This window comes from Tauraco erythrolophus, chromosome 3 (genome assembly GCF_009769465.1).
Source record: "Tauraco erythrolophus isolate bTauEry1 chromosome 3, bTauEry1.pri, whole genome shotgun sequence".
NCBI lineage: Eukaryota > Metazoa > Chordata > Aves > Musophagiformes > Musophagidae > Tauraco > Tauraco erythrolophus.
The window spans coordinates 47,795,909-47,813,802 of NC_141467.1; the positions used below are offsets into that span (position 1 = coordinate 47,795,909).

Here is a 17,894-nt window from a genome sequence, read left to right on the forward strand (position 1 = left end):
AGCCAGGCTGACAGCCACCTATTAATATATGCTATGCCTATTAATAACTAAATAAAAGAATTTTCTGGCTCTGAGGTGGAGCAGATGGTCACAGCTCACATCTGCACAGCTTCTTCCCTCCCTTCCTCTGCTGCGGCAAAATCCGGCCACTGGCCAAATCTGGGCTGGGAACAGCTTAATGAGCAAAGGTGACCATCAGCCATGGGCTGGTGCTGGACCCCCTGTCTGCAGCCCTCTCCTCCTGCTGCTGTAGTCATGGCTGGAGGGAACGTAACCCCAAGGTGGCCAGAAGCCCTGCGCAGTGCTGTGTATTGTCACAAGAAAAACAAAAAAGATGTTTGTTATAAGTCTGAGTCCATCCCCACCGTTTTTGCATACCCTTAGGTTGGTCTTACATTTTGACGATCTTTTAAAGTTTAATGAAAAACCCCAACAGCACAAATTTTGGCTCTAGTGTGACCTCTTCGTAGCCTGTGTGACTGCAGGAGATGGCAGATGGGCTCCTATCCTGAGCGCTTCCTGACTGTCGCATACGAAGGACCCCACAGGGATGTCAAGTGGGTGCCGATACCTCTGGACCTGTGATCATTTATTTCCCTTTGTTAACCCACACGTTCAAAAAGTGACCGCTTTCAGAAAGCTCTGGAAACAAGGTAGAAAGGACTTACAGCAGTGAGGCAGGCAGGGTTAGAGTCCCCAGGGGGCAGTTAATAAGACAGTTTGGTTCTAGACAGAACAGACAGAAAAGAAAAAGAAAGCAAGTAGGTTGGAAGAACTGTTTTAATCAGTTATTTTTTTTTAAAGTGAAAATTTCATGTCAGCAGGGAAGCAGTCTCCAGATGTTACTACCCGTTCCGATCATGTTACCGCTGTTATCACAGGGAAACTAATAATCAAAAAGAAAAGATAAGCCACTAGCAGAAAAAGATTCAGAAAGGAAGGAAGCAAACAAACCACCCTTTACAATTCTAGCACAGTCTCACAAGTGAACACAGCCTTAAACAAACCAAACATTTCTACTCAGCAGAGAGAAAGAATCTGTTATCCTTTGGCCAACCTTGATTAAGGCTAGGGAAAAACCACATCATCATGAAAGACATATAAAGCTGTATTTTTTTCCTTCATTTGAATTCAAGAAGAATTTCTGCTTAGGCAATCTTTAACAATAAAAAGTGACCGATATTTTATGTTGTTCATGTTTCTCACGTTGCTCATGCTTCTGTTGCTCCGGTTTCATGAAAGCCCTTTGCTCACCCTTCCTCCTTGTTCACGTTTAACAGCGATACTGGATGAAGACTCAAACTAAAGCAAAAGCACTTTAATTCTGACAACACTTCCCTTCGTTTTAACATTCCCCCTCAAATGCTGAATGGCTCAGGCAGCAAGTGTGTGGCAATTGCTCTGCCCCAGTGAGCAGAGGACAAGCTGCTGCCCTCTCCTCTGTGGGTCCTTGTGGATGGTCCTTTCCCAGTGCTGTCTCCAGAAACAGGTCTGACCTCTGGTCCAGGACTGTTGTGTAACCCCTATGATTTACAGCCTTGCTAGTCATAAAACAAAAAGCATTCATACTGCTCTTACATTGTTAGTTAGGTAATGCTAATAGGTAATTTTTAATAGTAATATTTCATAAATCCCATGATATGCAAGTAAAATAGTGGTTTAGTGAATTAGCAGGATAAGATGCTACTAGGCTGCACGGGGTAGATATGAATTTGCTTGTAAGCGGCTCTGGGCAAGTTAGAAAATACAGAGTTATTACCACTATGTCTGCATATACACTCACACGCACACATATGTATGTACGTAAACATATAAATATATATATGAACTAGATTTCATATATGCAGCAGGAATATAAACTAAAATTACATAACTAAACCACTCAGAAACTCAAATTAAAGAAAAGCCACCAACAGGTGCTCTATGCAAGCCTAAAAGGCATTAATATACCATTGCCTGGCTACAGAAACAAGAAGGCGTTTGGTGGTAAGAAGGTCACTTGTCTTGGCCAGAAACCAACAGAGAGAGAAGCAGAGCAGGTATCTACAGGAGGGTGGTAGGGGCAGTGCGGACATGACGCTGCCCCAAGCGAAGCCTGCCTCCTCCAAGATCACCATTCGCTGAACTGCTGCATCTGGCTTTGTACAAAATGTGCTAAGTGGAATTTGTACAAAGTGTACTTTGTGTGGTCAGTGTAATCCATAAATAACCAAGGCATCTGCATAGTTGAAACTTATTTGTGGTTTTGTTTTCAGCAGTGAACCTGTGCTCCATTAAGTACATCTTGTAGAGCATCACCTCCCTTAAGAAAAGCTAAGCTCATCATGTGAATGCCCACCACCTTCCTTTTCAATGCACATTCCTGAGAAATGACAGGACCACTCAAGATCATAATCTGTACATCTAGACAACAGCCATAACAACTGAGTAAAGAGTTGCAAGGAAAACCAAGTCTTAACTCTGAGGCTCGGAACTCAAAAATTAGCAAAAGATACCGTGAATTCACAAAGAGGAGCAATTTTCTGCCAGGTTGATGGTCAATGGGTTTTTTGCTAAACAGCACTGACACAAACCTCTCTGTGCATCAAACTCAGGTACTGACGCTAGTTGTATTTTGCCAGAACCAATTTGTGATGATGTGGGATGACATCTGCTTACTTATACTTGAAATCTTGCTGAGACATTTCAAAGATGCAGGAGGAAATGAAGAGTTTCCGGGGATGCCTTGAAGGCAAAGCTGACTTGAACCTGTAAAAGTGCAACACGCTTTCAAACAGGAACCGGTAGTGCATTCCCAGTAATTTGAAACTAACGACAAAATACAAGATAGCTAGGAGAGTCAAATAAATGAGGCTGCTTTCCACTTTTGTTCACTTGGAAGTTTGTCCGGAAAGCCGACTTTCATTCACTGTTATTTATAAGGTGCATGTGGTTTCTTTTTTATATGTACAAACTTCACTATTCATATCTGTTTAAACTGCATAAAAGGAATATATCCTCAGCTTTGGATCCTCTTTTAGGCAAAAAAGATCATATCCTCTGAGCAGTACCTACAAAAGAGGAACCAATTGTCTGTTGGGAAGCAGTTGCTAGTGCAAGGCAAAACTGCAGACCAAAAGTCTCAGCACTCAGGTTCCCACGATCCTTCAAACCAAATGTTCACCTAGAAAAACGGGATTTGAACCTTCCCTTGAGGCTATCTGAGGCAGAAGTGGTATGAGTGAGCCTAGTAGGCCCAGGTAGGAAAATCTGGAGTGTGTAGGGGTCAAGGAGGAGCAGCTGCCCTGTGGCTGGAGCCCATTGCAACATGAGGATGCTAAAGGAAGGGGCAGAGAAGATGAGGGGCTCCTGCTCTGGGGAGTATCACTGATGAGGAGGGCACATGCCACTTCAGTGCTATAACAGAAAGATGACATGTGCTGGGCATAATTCAGCTTCTCCAGGTCTCCTCAGGGCAACACTCTCCTGTGCACAAAGATTCACCAGAACCAGGAGGCTTAGACACTGATAACTGGAAGTTTTTGTCCATCATTACACCCTCTTTTTGTTGATTGCTGTAGCATGTTACTGTACCTGAGAATCTGACCCCAACAGTTGGGCACACCTGCTGAGACAGATGATGAGTGTTACGCTGTTGACGGCAAAATATCTAAAGAGTTCTTAAACACTAAGTATGTATGTGCTTAGACTAGTCGATTATCTTTTTTTTTTCCTTTCTTTTTTTTTTGTAAGGCTGCAACAATCAGTACCAAATGTCATGCCATTTAATCACATTCACAGACCCAAGCCAAACTTAATGAAATACGTTCAGAAAAGGTATGCTGAAGGCCCTGAAGTTCTGGTTCAGGGTACTGCAGAGGCTATTTTTCACACAAGCTTGTTAACACCCATTCTTGCATAGGAAAAAGAGTCTACCTTTCCAATCAGCATAAAAGAGAAATTTACTCAAACCTAGAGTCCCGAGAGCATCTGTAACGTGTCATGTGTTTTCTGACAGAAAACCCTTATCTCAGTCATTCAGGAGAGAACCACTTTTATCCCGTAAAGGCATCTTTATCCTGTAAAGGATAAAGCTCCTCCGAGGCTTTCGAGCCTGATAAGCTGTCAGGATAGAAAATCAATTCTTTAACGAGTTCTTCAGTGACTAATCCCATAGTTTCATGACTGGGACTCACTGGTGGTACCATGACAGGACTAGGATATTCATTGTACATACTCACTAGGACTGCAAGAGATCTCATAATGCATTCGTTCAAAGAAGAGTGCACTTAGCTATAGGAGGAAAAACAAACAAACTCATTACCTCTATGGACCCTGGATCTACTTTGACAATTTCTCCTGTGCTGTTGTCATTGCTAAGATTTGGTGGGCTGTGTGAAGGTAGCCTTCTCTCTTCCTTTAAGGCATGCTCCAAAAGTTTCTTATTCAAGATCCTGGCAGCATTTCTGTAAGTGTATACCCTGGAGGAGCAGATAAGTCCTGCCTGATACTTGTCACCTCAGTCCCTTCTTCCTTTTGCATCTCTGTCCCCAACCGGAGAGGACTGGGTGATCTGCCGCGGGCATTTGTAGATGGCTCCTGCACTGGGCCCAGTTCTGGTCTGGGTTCTGCTGACCTGGACCGACTGCTAGACCTGGGGCATTTTTGGAGGGTCTCATGAAAGATGGGGCTATGGTCAATAATGTTGAACAAACTGGACGAGGCCATCGTTGATGGTGGTGTGGACAGGACTCTCCCTTGTAGTAGTTGATCTAGCCCAAGCGGATTCACTGAATCCTTTCTGAGGTGTGCCAGGCAAAGTCCGGTTATTTGGCTGGTCTGATTTGGGAAGGATTTTTCTTTGCAACTTTGGAGAACCATATTTGGGGAGCAGCATGTGCGTTCAAACTTAGCCTGGACCTTTTCAATGACAGGAGTCACTTGTCTGCTTCTTAGGCTTCTGGATGGTGAAGAGGACAGGTGTGGACCCCCCCTTTGGCGTCAGACACTTGTGTGGACTGCTGGTGATATTGCGCAGGGTTTCCGTCTGCAAGCCAACACTGATCGTCTGGGTGGTCTGCGTCCCCGTCGTTCTCATACCGTTGGTTTGACACGCGGTGTCCTTAAACTGAGGCTCCGTTGAATTAGAGTTAGAGCGTATTGCGTTTCGGACAGAGAAAGCGACCTCCTTCATATCATCGCTCATGTTTTTCGACATCTCCAGGCTGTGCAAGGGGGAGGCAAAGCCCACAGTAGTGCAAATAGGACGTTCAATGGGATGAAGACCACTATCCAGAAAATCCTTATGATGTTTGGCCAGGTCACAAGACCATCTTCCAAACATATCCGAGGAAGCACCTTTTGTTTCAGCGACATTCCCCATAGCTTTGGTCACAGAAAACAGGAAGTCCGGCTCAACCTGTTTTTTCCCTTCGCTGCCAGCTATCACCGAGTTATCAAACCTACGGACAACGGGAGGGCTGTGAAAGACCCGAACTCCCATTTTTTCGGTTACGCCATGACTCCTTGTTGGCTGCTTCTGACAGTGCTCTGGGCTGGTCATGGTGTTAGTTGTCATAGTGACACTGGTGGTAAGGTACCATGATGATGCCTGGAAGGGATCTGAAGCAGGATCGCTCCCAGCTTTCCCCATTTCTGTCCTTTCTGCCCAGCCTTCAGCAGGCTTCTCAGTGGCCCCACCATGGTTCCTAGTGGTACTGTAATCCCAATTTTTGTTGAACTCCTCGATGTATTTCAGATCATCAGGAGACAGGGGAGGGGTTATGTCATCTTTGCTGCTGGATGAAGGCAAATTTTTTTCTGGTAGAAATGGAGAAATATCCATCAGGCGCTGAAATTCTGACATAGAAGAAACGGACATCGCCCTGGAGAGATGGAACATACGAATGTCACTCATAGGCTTGGAAAATCTCACAGAACGACTATGAACGATGTATGAAACCACTTAGCCCTCTCTTTCATTAAAGTTCCCTTTTATTATTTTTAAAATAGCTGTGAAATGCAAGCATTCCTGATGTGTCATTAAAAGTACCAAAGGGATTATTAATGGCTCTTAATTTACTGCTTTCTCATGGATTACTGCTTGGCAATGTCTGAAATACGAAGCAGTAGGATGAATTTCACAAATAGACCATTCACAGAAAATGTCTTTGCAACAACATGAGGCACACTTTTCAAAGTGAGTGTGGAGTATTTCTGACGTGCTGGGAAATCAGCAAGTCCACCTCCACTCCTGAGGCTGCCCGGGCTGCACAGGTGGTGCGTAGCGATGTGGGACATCCAGCCGAGATACTGTTACATTGAACTGGCTTGGTGAGTTGAGCTCCTGCTGTAATTCAACCAAAGGGAATCGCTGTGTGATAATGCTGGATGCTTGGCTTTCCCACCCTTCGCTAGTTCATATAGATCACAAGCATACAGCTGAGGTGTCCTACTGCTTTGCTTGAAGAAACATCAAACAACGAAAGAAGCTTTCTGAATTGGACTACTTAAGAATGCAAACTAGTGTAGTTATCAGGGTCGCTCAATGAGGTAACTCGAGTTGGGTGAGGATTCAGCAAGCAGTGAGTTTTATATATCGATGATCCAGGGGTTGCAGTAAAATCACACTGTGAGGTTTTAGTCAAGAGCACCAGCTGCAGTTATGGTGCATCTATGTTAGGGAGTTAGGTGATAGCAGGAGTGCAGTTTTGAAGTGGATGTCCTATTCAGATGCTCTGGTTTGCATCAGAGGGCAATCTCAGAGAGCATGGGTTCCTTTGGCATAAAAGTGAGTTGGAAGATGCTCTCCAGAAGCACAACTAATGCACTCTAGGGTTAGGTGGGTATTCAAGCCATGGGATTAGACCAGAACTAGTCCAAAGCAGAATATCCCTGACATGCAGGGGCCTGTCAGGTCCTCAATACCAATTGTTTTCCTCTATATCTCAATGTCTACAGGTCTGCTCTACTTGCTAAGGTAGGTGTAACCTTCAGTGTAAGCTGCAGCTTCATTCATGTTCATACAGTTTAATCTTTGTGCAGCACAGCTGAATGTAGCCCAAGTTAATCAGGGTAGAACAGAAGCATATTGAGACAAATTAATCCCTGGGTAAATCCATTAATCTAGCTCGCAGGCTGCTTAGGAGGCAGCATGGCTATGCCTCAGCTCTGTGGTTTGGGTGCCAGAGAGCTACAGTTCTGGCAGCTGAATATTTGCTGGTTTTTTTCACTGTAAATTTTACTCACCTTTGAAGATTTCCTTTGTGTGTTTCTTCCTCCTGAAGAAAACCAGAAACAAACAGCATAAGTTATTTCTGAACCTGTTGGTGCTATTAGCTTGTGAGTGTTTTGTCATTCGCTTCCAGTTAGTGCCACCAAGTATGTTTGTCTCTAAAAGTGGCTGATTTTCTTTCTGATAAGGAACCTTAAATTGCCAATGGGAATATCCTTCCCTTTGCACACGGGTAGCAGAATGGGCAATTCCAGCAGGACAACAGACTACACAGGGAAAGCCTGTACACCCAATCTACAACAGCCTTGAACTTTTATAGTCTCATGCAATCACAAATGGCAGTAAACTGCAAATGGCTTTTTACCACATGTACAATATATTGTTTTGGACCATATATTTGTGAGTGAATTTGTTCTGTGGAGTCAATCTGCTTTATGCCAGAGACCTAGCTGTGCTGAAATAAGAGATAAACTGGGGTCCTTTGACCTAAGACTTTATTATGTGTTCTCTAGGAACCACCAAATGGCACCAGTTGAAACTCATTAAAGCTACCCATATTAAATGTATGGGAAGACTTATTACTTGTTTCACAGGGGGAATACCTACAGCTTGCTAGCGGCATTAAGATGTTTTATGGCAATTATTTCTGTGGCAATTCCCATAATGAGTTGTTTTTTTTAATAGATACTTCTGAAACAATTGCTCTAGAGTTATCATTTTAACTGCTTATATTTCTAAATATATAGGGAATACAAAATATGATCAGGTAAAAAGAGTATTAGTACCTATTATTTTTATTCGACCTCATGAAATCAAGAACATTACCAACACAGAAGTTGTTGGTAATTCAGAAGTCAAATTGTGACTATTCAAAAAGAGCACCACTTAACTCAGCAAATACCTTTCTGGTATTTATCCAGAGTCAGGGGAAAAAATAGGAGTAAACTGATCCTCCTTTCATTCACTCTTGGAGTAAGTCTGGAATAACGTTGGTGGTTTCAGTGGAGTTACTACAGAGTAAACCTGATCTAACTGAATGGAGAATGAGGCTCAATGCTGGATTGACTTCTACTGCAGTTAGCACCACAAGGAAAATACAGTGAAGAGGAACAGTCAGCAGGCTGCAGTCACCTCTCTGCATCCTGAGTTAAGCTATTCATTAAACTCCAATCAGTCTCACCTGAGCAAACCCTCTGAGGGGAAATGACTTTGCCCAGGTCTCACTAAAACATGCTTTGAAAGAAAGAAGCTATGTAAATATCACCGAGGACCAAATTTTGCTGCCAACACTTTTGTTAACGGTGGTAAAGTCTGAAAAACTGAAAAGGGAAGAGAAATCTCCCTTCTTAAATATCAGACTGAATTTGAAAGAAAGAAAAGAACAATCAAAATTAAACACAAAACATAGATCCCTGATGCTGGTACCAACATTATTCACTAAGCACTTGGACATACATGAAATAAAGCTAAGAAATAATAAATATGGGATTGCATACTGCCAGCCATACATTTATGGCACTGAGGGAGGAAAATCTAACTGGAAGATACAGGTATCTACAGCTACTTAAAATGTAAGAATGGTGGTCACGTTTATTTCCTCTCTTAATCCTTTTTTCTCTTCTTGCTCTCAAAGAACTTGATTTCCCAAGCCTTTAGCTAAGTAACAATGTTGTACATCTCAAAGAAATGCTTGGGTCAAATTTCCACAGGTGCCCATGTTCAAGTCAAGGCACACCTGTCGAGTGAACCTGGTCCTGCAGGGAGCTTGAGATTCGACCTGTTGACAAACTCTTTTCCGAAGTGGTCAAATTTCAAGGTGTAGTGCACAGATACATCTTTGACTGGGAAGCTTCTGCTTCCCTATTTGCTACAACATGTACACCCAGTCGGTATTTACGTGCTCAGAGCACAAGCGAAATGTCTAACCCATGTGCACAAATACGAATTTTCAAGGAAGGAGAAAGTACTCAAAACTTGCATCAAGGAATGTGCTGCCTGCTTGATAATTTGAACTTCTGTCAGTCTCCAAATGCTTCTTGCTCTGTAACAGCTGCTAACATTCAAGAAACAACAGAAAATAAAGGACATATTAGCGCTTGATGTGTAATGTGGTTTTAATTTCACAGGAAACCATTAAAGTGTATAGATATGGTTAGTGTGAACATTCTCGGTGCCACTAATATAATATGCCAGTTCACAGGCTACTTTGTACCAGCACATAGGGTTGGGGACCCCGGCTTTTGTTCAGCAACAACATTAACAGACCTGGAACCAGTGAAAAGTAAGCCTGTGGTGGTGCAGATTTTAGCAGGACACAGACTACATTCACTGCGGCCCAATGGCCTTTCTTAGCACTGCATTTTATATTGTTATAGCTTTATGGTGTAGTCTGAGGGTAGGTACTTTGCTGGTGAATAACAACAACTTAATTTTTTGAATATCTCATCTCACTTACTCATGCTAATCTATTTAGAAGGCAATCACAACGGAACAACCAGAATGCCTCTCTACAGCACTCGCTGCTTTACTAACAAATATAGCCCATTCCTCTTCATAGATATACATCTACTAACAACTGAAAAGATTTAAGACCTTCTAAACCAATATATTGTAGCAAATATAGTTACCATACATAATATGAATGGTCATAAGGTGAGGTAATCTTTGAGACCTTGTCTTGGTTTTGACTGGCAGAGTTAAGCTTTTCTTTTAGCAGCTAGGAGAGCTCTGTGTTTTGGTTTTAGTCTGGGACTCCTTATGAGAAGAATGCTGATAGCACACTGATGTTTACAGTTGGCACTGAGACCTCAAGGACTTTTCAGCTGCCATGTTCTTGCCAGAGTGCAGGAGCACAACAGGCTGGGAGCGAGCATGGCTGGGACAAAGGGCCCACAACTCTTCTTATGGTTTGGACTTTGACTTCTTAGGATTGAGGGCCAAATTGGCCAATGGAGTATTCCATATCATGCAGTGTCATGTCCAGCATATAGATAAGGGTTGACTGGGAAGTTTGGAATTCTCTTCTGAGCGTTCTCTTGGACTCCTGGAGCTCTACCTCTCTCTCTCTTTTCAGGCCTCTCACTTGTCTAGGATTCTGGTGTCAGGACTTATCTGTTTCAGGATCGTTTGCCAGGATGGGACAGGCATTGGTCACCGGCTGGTGAACAATTACACTGTGCATCACTTGTTTGTATATATTATCACTAGATATATATTCATATATTATTATTATTTTATCATCTATTATTATTATTAAAAAATTGATTTTATCTCAACCCTCGAGTCTCCTTCCCTTTTCCCCTTTAATTCTCTTCCCCATTGCCCCAGGGGTTGGGGAGGGTGAGTAAGCAGCTGTGTGGCGTTTAGTTGCCGGCTGGGCTGAACCACAACATCCTTTAGGCTGGCTCCCAGTTTCTCAGGTGATTGACACTGGTCTAATCAGCTTGTAACAAGGAATGAAATCTCATCCATACCAAATTCACTACTGGGTAACTGTAAGCAGTGCCCATGACACAATATCTGACTTCCCATAGCACAGGGATTCTGACGTAAGAGACAATACGCCGGCTTGATGAAAGGTAGAAGAGCACATACTTCTGTTAATCCGGTCAAGAATTTCTCCCGCTCCAGCTGCCGAGACCGGTGCTCATCAGACTCAGGGGAATCAAGCGACAGTGACTCCAGAAAGAGGTTTTCTGTGGCACTGCACCGATCACTCTCCTTCAGCTTAGACAAGGACCGATCGTCAAACTGAATGGCGTCTGAGTCAGAGTAGGATCTTGACCCCATCGGACGAGGCACGTGAAGGTTCCCCTGGGTTGTAAATGGACGAAGGTTACTCTCCTTCTGGTCACACAGAAAGCTACCTCCTCTTCGTGGGCTCACTTCTCTCTGAAGCTGGAAACAAGACAAATTAAAATGAACAGCAATTACTTACATAGTGCATGGCATTCTGCAGAACTCATCCTTCCCCTGAGAGAGGCACCCGTGCCTTGGAGAGGCTGAGATCACCACCTGGTTACAGGGACGCTGGCTTTGCTGTACCAGACCTTTCACAAAGGGAAGTGTCTGTAGGACTTAGATGTATTACTCATGGGATTTTGAGTGATTAAACGTGTATATATATAGTTTTATTTGTTTACATGTATATATACATATTACACACTGTGTGTATATATACACAAAATAATGAATCTGTCTGTAATCTGATTTTAAAGGAAACAAATAAATACTGTTATTTAAAAGTAATCTTGCTATAAGATCCTAAAACAATACAAGTAGAAGCTCACAGAAGGGTGAGTGACTTGGAGTCTCATCAAAACAAGAATATTTTTTTTCTGGTCAGCAATACAAAGGTTGCACTTTTATGTACATCCCTTGTTACAAGAGGTGGAAAATTCTGCGTAACAAAAGACAAAAGCTTTGTTTTATAGATGGTCTAGCCCTAATGCATGGCTAGAAAGTTGACTATTTGTACAGAACAGCATTGTCAAAGGGATGAATTAGGCATGCAAAGCATGTTTGAAGAAAATGCATATTTATAGAAGGGCCATCAAAGCTATTAACTCTACACTTTGCAAAAGCTGGGTGAAGAGAGGGTGAACCACTAGTAAAATTGCCAATCTTAAATTAGATTATGTGACCAACTTCTCCTTTAATTGTAAGTATAACAGGACAGATGAAGTAAGTGATATTTTCATATATGATGAACGACAGCAGGAATCTGGTAGGTAACTCAGATGTTTTGCTAGAGCAGTGTGCTAAGGTTAGTGGCAATAACCTGCAAATGCAAGTCATTCCCTAGGACCCTGGCGACTGAGGACTTAAAAACCGTGTTATTTTAATCTGGTTGTATGTATTTGGACAAACAAACAGATATCGTATTGCCTAATATAGATTAAAACACTTTAGGTCCCAAATGATTACATTTGCACTTGGGCTGAAGGCAGTGAGATTTCTGCTCCATTCAGGTCTACAAAAAGAGGAATGCATCTTCTGTGTTTTGCTCACGATATACAAAACGTGAAATAGTTTTATTAAAAGGAGCTAATTTAAAGTATCCTATAAAGATAGGGACTGGAGGGTATATCTCAAGAGGTTCTGGAGTCCATTCACCAGCATATAGGCAAGACTCGAAGCAAGGAGAAATTGTAATCGTGTTTTCTGTATACACAGTTTTAATTGCAAGCCCTTCCAGGTTTTCAGAGATCCTATAGGGATAATGACCTGGCAACCTTTATGAGAAAACAGTAGAGATTATTGGCTCACTCTCCGAATCTCAGACAGCTGACAGGAGAATTAAAGTGAGAAATACTGGTTTAACTTTTCAAGAGTGACTAATGATTTTGAGTCCCCATGTGTTTATACCTTTAAACACACAACTTTTCATACAGGTGATTTTGTAGGTTTAGGTACTTGCCAGTGTGCTCTGTGCACAATTATCTTTAGGAGCACAGTGGAGGGGGATTCTCTAAGGGAAAACAAAGCGACAGTGTACTTGAAAAGAAAAAAAACAACTTTGAGCTCTGAAAAAAGTAGGTCATCATGTTTTTTATATGCGAGCAGTATTCCCATAACCATCCAGAGTAAAGTATTTTATATATTTTATATATTGGTGTGAGCTTCCCTCTTATCATATATGCATTATTCAGGAGCTGTGTGAAAGCAGACAGGCATAAAGCATTAGTATGAAACGTGGCACGCACGTTTCTGCTACCTCTTAGACTCTGTTTTTCAAACGTACACTGGTATAGTGTCCTCATCCTCTACATATTGCCATACATGGAATACACACAGAAAAACCCCAGGGAGAAGGACTTCAGAGATATACTGATTGTTTCCATATAAAGCAGGGCATGACTGCAATCTGAGAGGATATTCAACTAAAAGCCTGCAAGTATTTGGAAGCTTCCTGTCACACAGGGAAATGTTTGATTATAAGCAAAGATGGAGTTATGAAGCTTTTCAGGCTGGTAGCCAATAATTCAAATGATATTTCTGTTCATCTAGTCCTCTGAAATTAGCTTGATGTAACATCTTTCATTTCCCCTATCTATTGCTAATTCTGTGTACAACTCTATTTTACAGAAAATATATAGTTAAACCCCAGAGGTTTCAGAATAGTAACAAAAGAAATCAGCTCCAGGAATAGTTAAGAGCTATTTTGTAGGCTCTCCCAAGATGACACTGAGAGGTTATGTCAGGTTTAAAGAGAATTCAAGGGTAGGAAACAGTAGCAGAGATTTCTCTGTCGCTTCCTTCAATGTGCCCCATTCCTAGGGAATAGAAAAAGTGGTCTTTAACCAGGTTAAGTCCCTCAAGCTATTGAGGATGCACTAAAGAGATAATGAAAAAATACAGTTCACAGGTACAGCAGTGTAAACATCCAGAGAGGCACCAGTGACTCTCCAAGAAAAGTGTGTGTCCACATCCTTAGTATACTGTGAAATTTTCTGATGGTTATTATCCCATTGTGCACAAAGGATTCACAGGAGGCAGTTTGGCCACTGAAACTCGACAGTTAGAAATCAGCCCAGTCAAGCCATGGAGAACTTGGCACCTTCTGCCACTGAGCCCTGGAAACCAGGTAACTTGGTTGATGAGCTCTGCTACAAGCCTTCCTAGCTCATGGGCATTGGTTGTTTTATCTTAGGAGACGTACTATTGGGCTGCGTTACAAGGGCTAGCTCAACAAGCTGCATGAATTTTATGCAAAAACCCTCAGATAAACGGGAGACTAAAAAATCCAGAATAATATTTATTGATATTTTTAAATTTAGAAACTCAAAATTCTTGGCCTGTAAAACCTTCATATTGATCACCGCCTACTCAGACCTACACTTTTAGCAGCGATTTTAGAAATATCTGTAGAGTACAGCATTTTCCTAAGTGCATCTCTGTGGGTTTAACAGCCATAGCTTAAACTGATATTTAAAATATTAAACTGATAATATTTACAGTCTGGTGTCTTTTCTTTAGCTTCTTGTTGCAGCTCAGGCATGGGAACATGAGACACAGATAACAAACCCTTTTCAAAAAGTAGCCATGAAGTTACACTGGGCTTTCATCAACTTAACTTGTGAAGCTACTGTGTGCTTCATTCAAGCGCAGTGCTCCCTAGCGAGCACGCACAAATCTGGTGCTCTTCCATTTTTGATGTCCTAAAGGACAGAAAGTATTCAGTTAATTGAGGACCCACAATTCGAGTTGTTTTTCTTACTTTTCCTGGAATGCATGACTCAGAGCTGAAAAATGTTCCGTCAAAAATGTTGTATTAACTCTCCCTCATTAAACTTTTTAATTTTTTGTGTGGCTTCCAGCCAGATAATAAATTCACTAGGTATAATTTGTCTCTAATACTAAGCAGATGAAAGTACAGATAGGCACGAAAAATAAGAGGATAGATATGCAGTTATCAGATTTGGAAACGATAGCAGAGGTGTGCACAAAATTCATGTGACCAAGGTCAGAAGTGAATACTTAGTATTGATAGCTGTTTATTTGTTATCAGTCAGGGCTCTTCATGCTAACCCCTGGGTTCCTTTGCTAGAGAAAAATAATTTGGTTGGGACTCAATAGTTGCTGCAGCTGCATCCTTGGTGGCTAATTCACAGACGAACAGATTTTTTCGGCAGGAAGCTGTATATCAAACCTTGAATAACCCTGCATGTGGGACTGAGTGCTTTAGCACGAAGGGATGCGCAAAAGCTTTCAGACAGAATGAATCGATGTGACCATGCCTGTCCAGGGCAACTGAAACGAGGCAGGAAATGGCCTTTAACCTGGAGTTGATTTCTCATATGTGGTCTTTTATAGGGATTATGAGCATTTTCCTTTTACTCCCTTGAGTATGTAAATTGCTTTGTAGCATGAGAAACACTGATGTAGCCAAGGAACCTAAATCGTTCTGTGCTGCTTCTTAATACAGTCTCTCAGCCTTGGCTTGAGTGTAGTAATGGTGCAACGCCTCATGCTTGCAGCCAGCCATTGCTCACCCCAAGATGAGTCCTTACCTGCTCTATCCGCCTCATCAGCTCCTTCTTTTGACGCTCCCATTCTCGCCGGTCTCTGTCAAGCCTGTCCAGGAGTTCCACCTTCTCCCTGTTCCAGTTCTTCTCACTGTGCTGGATTTGCCAGCGGAGGTCCATCACCGCACTATGACTCTCAGCCAGAAGCTTCTTGTGCTCCTCTCTTTCCCTTTTAAAAGCTCCCTTTGCATCAGAAGTGAGGCCTGTTTCTCCTGACGTGTTCTCACCCTTCCTTTCCAGCTGGCATTAAAAAAAAATAATTACTAAGACATTAAACTTTCTGTGGTAAAAGCCTGTGTCTGAAAATGAACTTCAGTTAAAGATCTAACTCCGCAAAGGTAATGGCAAAATTATGGCAATTCTTAGGTCTTAGGATCTCAATGAATGATCAAATATGTTCAACTTGAAACAAGTTTTAAAATCAAAACAGTAAAAACCATACTTAATAATTTCTCAAGCTCTACTAGCTCATGTTATTAAGGCATCAGTTACGATCTTCTGATGGAAGTGTGGGTACCAGCAATGAAGGAAACACGGAGATGAATTCCAACCTCATCATCACCTCTGAGACAATTGCCAAGACAATGTCCTCAGCCACTTCTCTGCTTTTGTGCTGTCACTCAGTGCGCCCAAAACCTAAAGAGAGTGCATTCATCTTCTGAAGAGACTTTTCCCAGAACAACCCCCAGCAATGGTCTTATTGTAAAGCTCCACACACCTTTCAACAAAAGAGGCTGTTAGCAGCAGCAGGACATGTGCCAAGATCTTCCCCCCATCTCTGAAGGGTCTGGTGTCTGAACTGATTTCTAGGGCAGTTAGCTGATGTTACCATCCCTCCCTTTTCCTTCACTTCATGCTCAGGGGTCAGAGCTCAATCAGATCAGAAGAGCTGGCCCAAGGTAATACATTCATAGGAAAATGCAGGCTCGATGGGGTGTCAGGAGGTCTCTAGCCCAACCCCTGCTGCCAGCAGGGCTGGCCCTGAGATCAGATCAGATCATGCAGGACTTTGTTCAGTTGGATTCTGACAAACCTTCAAGGGCAGGGATTGCACAACCTCTCTGGCCAACCTGGGCCACTGCTGGACTGTTGTCAGAGAGAAAAAAGCGCTCAATGCGTAACTTCAAGCACGTGAAGAATTTGTCCCTGAAGCCTGACCCTCTTGTTGACAACTAAGTAGACAAGTGAGTGACTCAGAATGGGATGCATCTCCCTCCCCTGGCTCTGCAGGTGAACTGGAGTGAAAGCAGTGAAAACACATTTCCGCCTCTGAAGTTAAAATTGTCTTCAAAGAGGAGAGGCAGCAGGTCTGCTGGGAAACAAGCTCCTCGAGCAAGAGAGAAGGACAACACCTTCACCTTGCCCTACGTGGAAAATAAGACCAAACTTTCTGAGCAAAGGGAAGTTCAGAGTAGATTCAGGAGTGAAGCTTACTAGTCTCTGGAACAGGCTCCTCAAATAAATGGCCAAGAGGTCACTGCTTGAGTCATTTAAAATTGTACTGAGCTGCAGAGAACATCCTGTTACAGTCACTTGCATTGACAGGGAAATCTTAAAACACCTGCGTCCTCTACCACTCATTTCCAAGGTCCAGTTGTTTTCAAACAACCAAACAACCAGCTGACCAAACAACCAAAAAAATCAATTATAAAAAGCAGCATCCTATTTTAACAAAGTTGACATGACACTATCTTTCTCACACTTATCCTATTTGTGCAGTGTAGACTTGTGGGGGCTGCAGCGATGTGTGAGAGGCTGCCCCGCACACAACTGCGTGGCTTGGTGGCGGACCAGAGGTGCCGTGGGGCAGAAACACAGAACATCCCAGGAGAGACATCTCTGTGCTGCAGATCCATGATCGGAGACACCAGCCTAGGCAGTGCAGCTCCTCAAGAAGTTGGAAAGCTTTGCTGCCTTCCTACCTGTTAGCCAGCACATTGACAACTCACACGTTAGTTCCGCAATATGTAAAATGATCGCAGCTAGTTTCCAAACTCACAGTTAACTTCAGGTAGTGGCCTCTTGCCTCTTGCTACATCTTCCCTCTGTCCATCCATAAGTCCCCAGCTCCATCTCATGGTGCTGCAGGAGTCAAAGTTGCTGCTGCAGCCCATGGCCAGCCATGTTGGCACCTGTTCTTTTTGGTTCGCTTGCTTTGATTTTACTATTCTGTGCCCTCCTCTCTCCACCCCAGATTGCCCTTGGGAATTCCTGCTGGGTATTTCAGGAGTGTCACTGCAGAGCTGAGATGAGTCAAAATTGTAAGAGACACTAAAATGAAGTAAACTCTCTGCCGTTTCCTTCCACCACAGCCTGACAGAGGGCTCTTTAGCACTTGGTTTTTGTGATATATATGTCATCTTTCAAGGACCTTTGACGCCTCTGCAGACTTGTCATCTTGTAATAGGAGCTCTCAGGAGAGGTTGCTGGAGTGGCTGGGGTAAATCCAACCAGGCTGGAGTGCAGACTCAACCTTACAACTCTGCTGCCTGCTGGGAAATCACATCTCATGCAGCAGCAGATATGGCTAACATGCTAAGTTGTGATGACACGCCAATGCCTGCAATAAATTCTTTAGCTGGCATGAAGCATGAAAATGCTAAAATCAACCTATAAAGTGAAAAAATGCTTAGATGCAATAAATATTGTTTGTA

At 42.7% G+C, this 17,894-nt stretch overlaps 1 protein-coding gene across 1 annotated transcript in view; it reads right to left on the reverse strand.

Annotated features, from left to right (window-relative positions):
* Positions 1-687: 687 nt before the first annotated feature.
* MTCL1 (microtubule crosslinking factor 1) overlaps positions 688-17,894 on the reverse strand; it is a 106,897-nt gene continuing 89,690 nt past the window's right edge. The window contains 10 exon segments of the mRNA XM_086609295.1: positions 688-726; positions 4,304-4,446; positions 4,449-4,698; positions 4,700-4,869; positions 4,872-4,953; positions 4,955-5,864; positions 7,228-7,259; positions 10,255-10,288; positions 10,854-11,110; positions 15,226-15,480. Of these exon segments, the coding sequence (XP_086465421.1) occupies positions 688-726; positions 4,304-4,446; positions 4,449-4,698; positions 4,700-4,869; positions 4,872-4,953; positions 4,955-5,864; positions 7,228-7,259; positions 10,255-10,288; positions 10,854-11,110; positions 15,226-15,480 (2,172 nt within the window).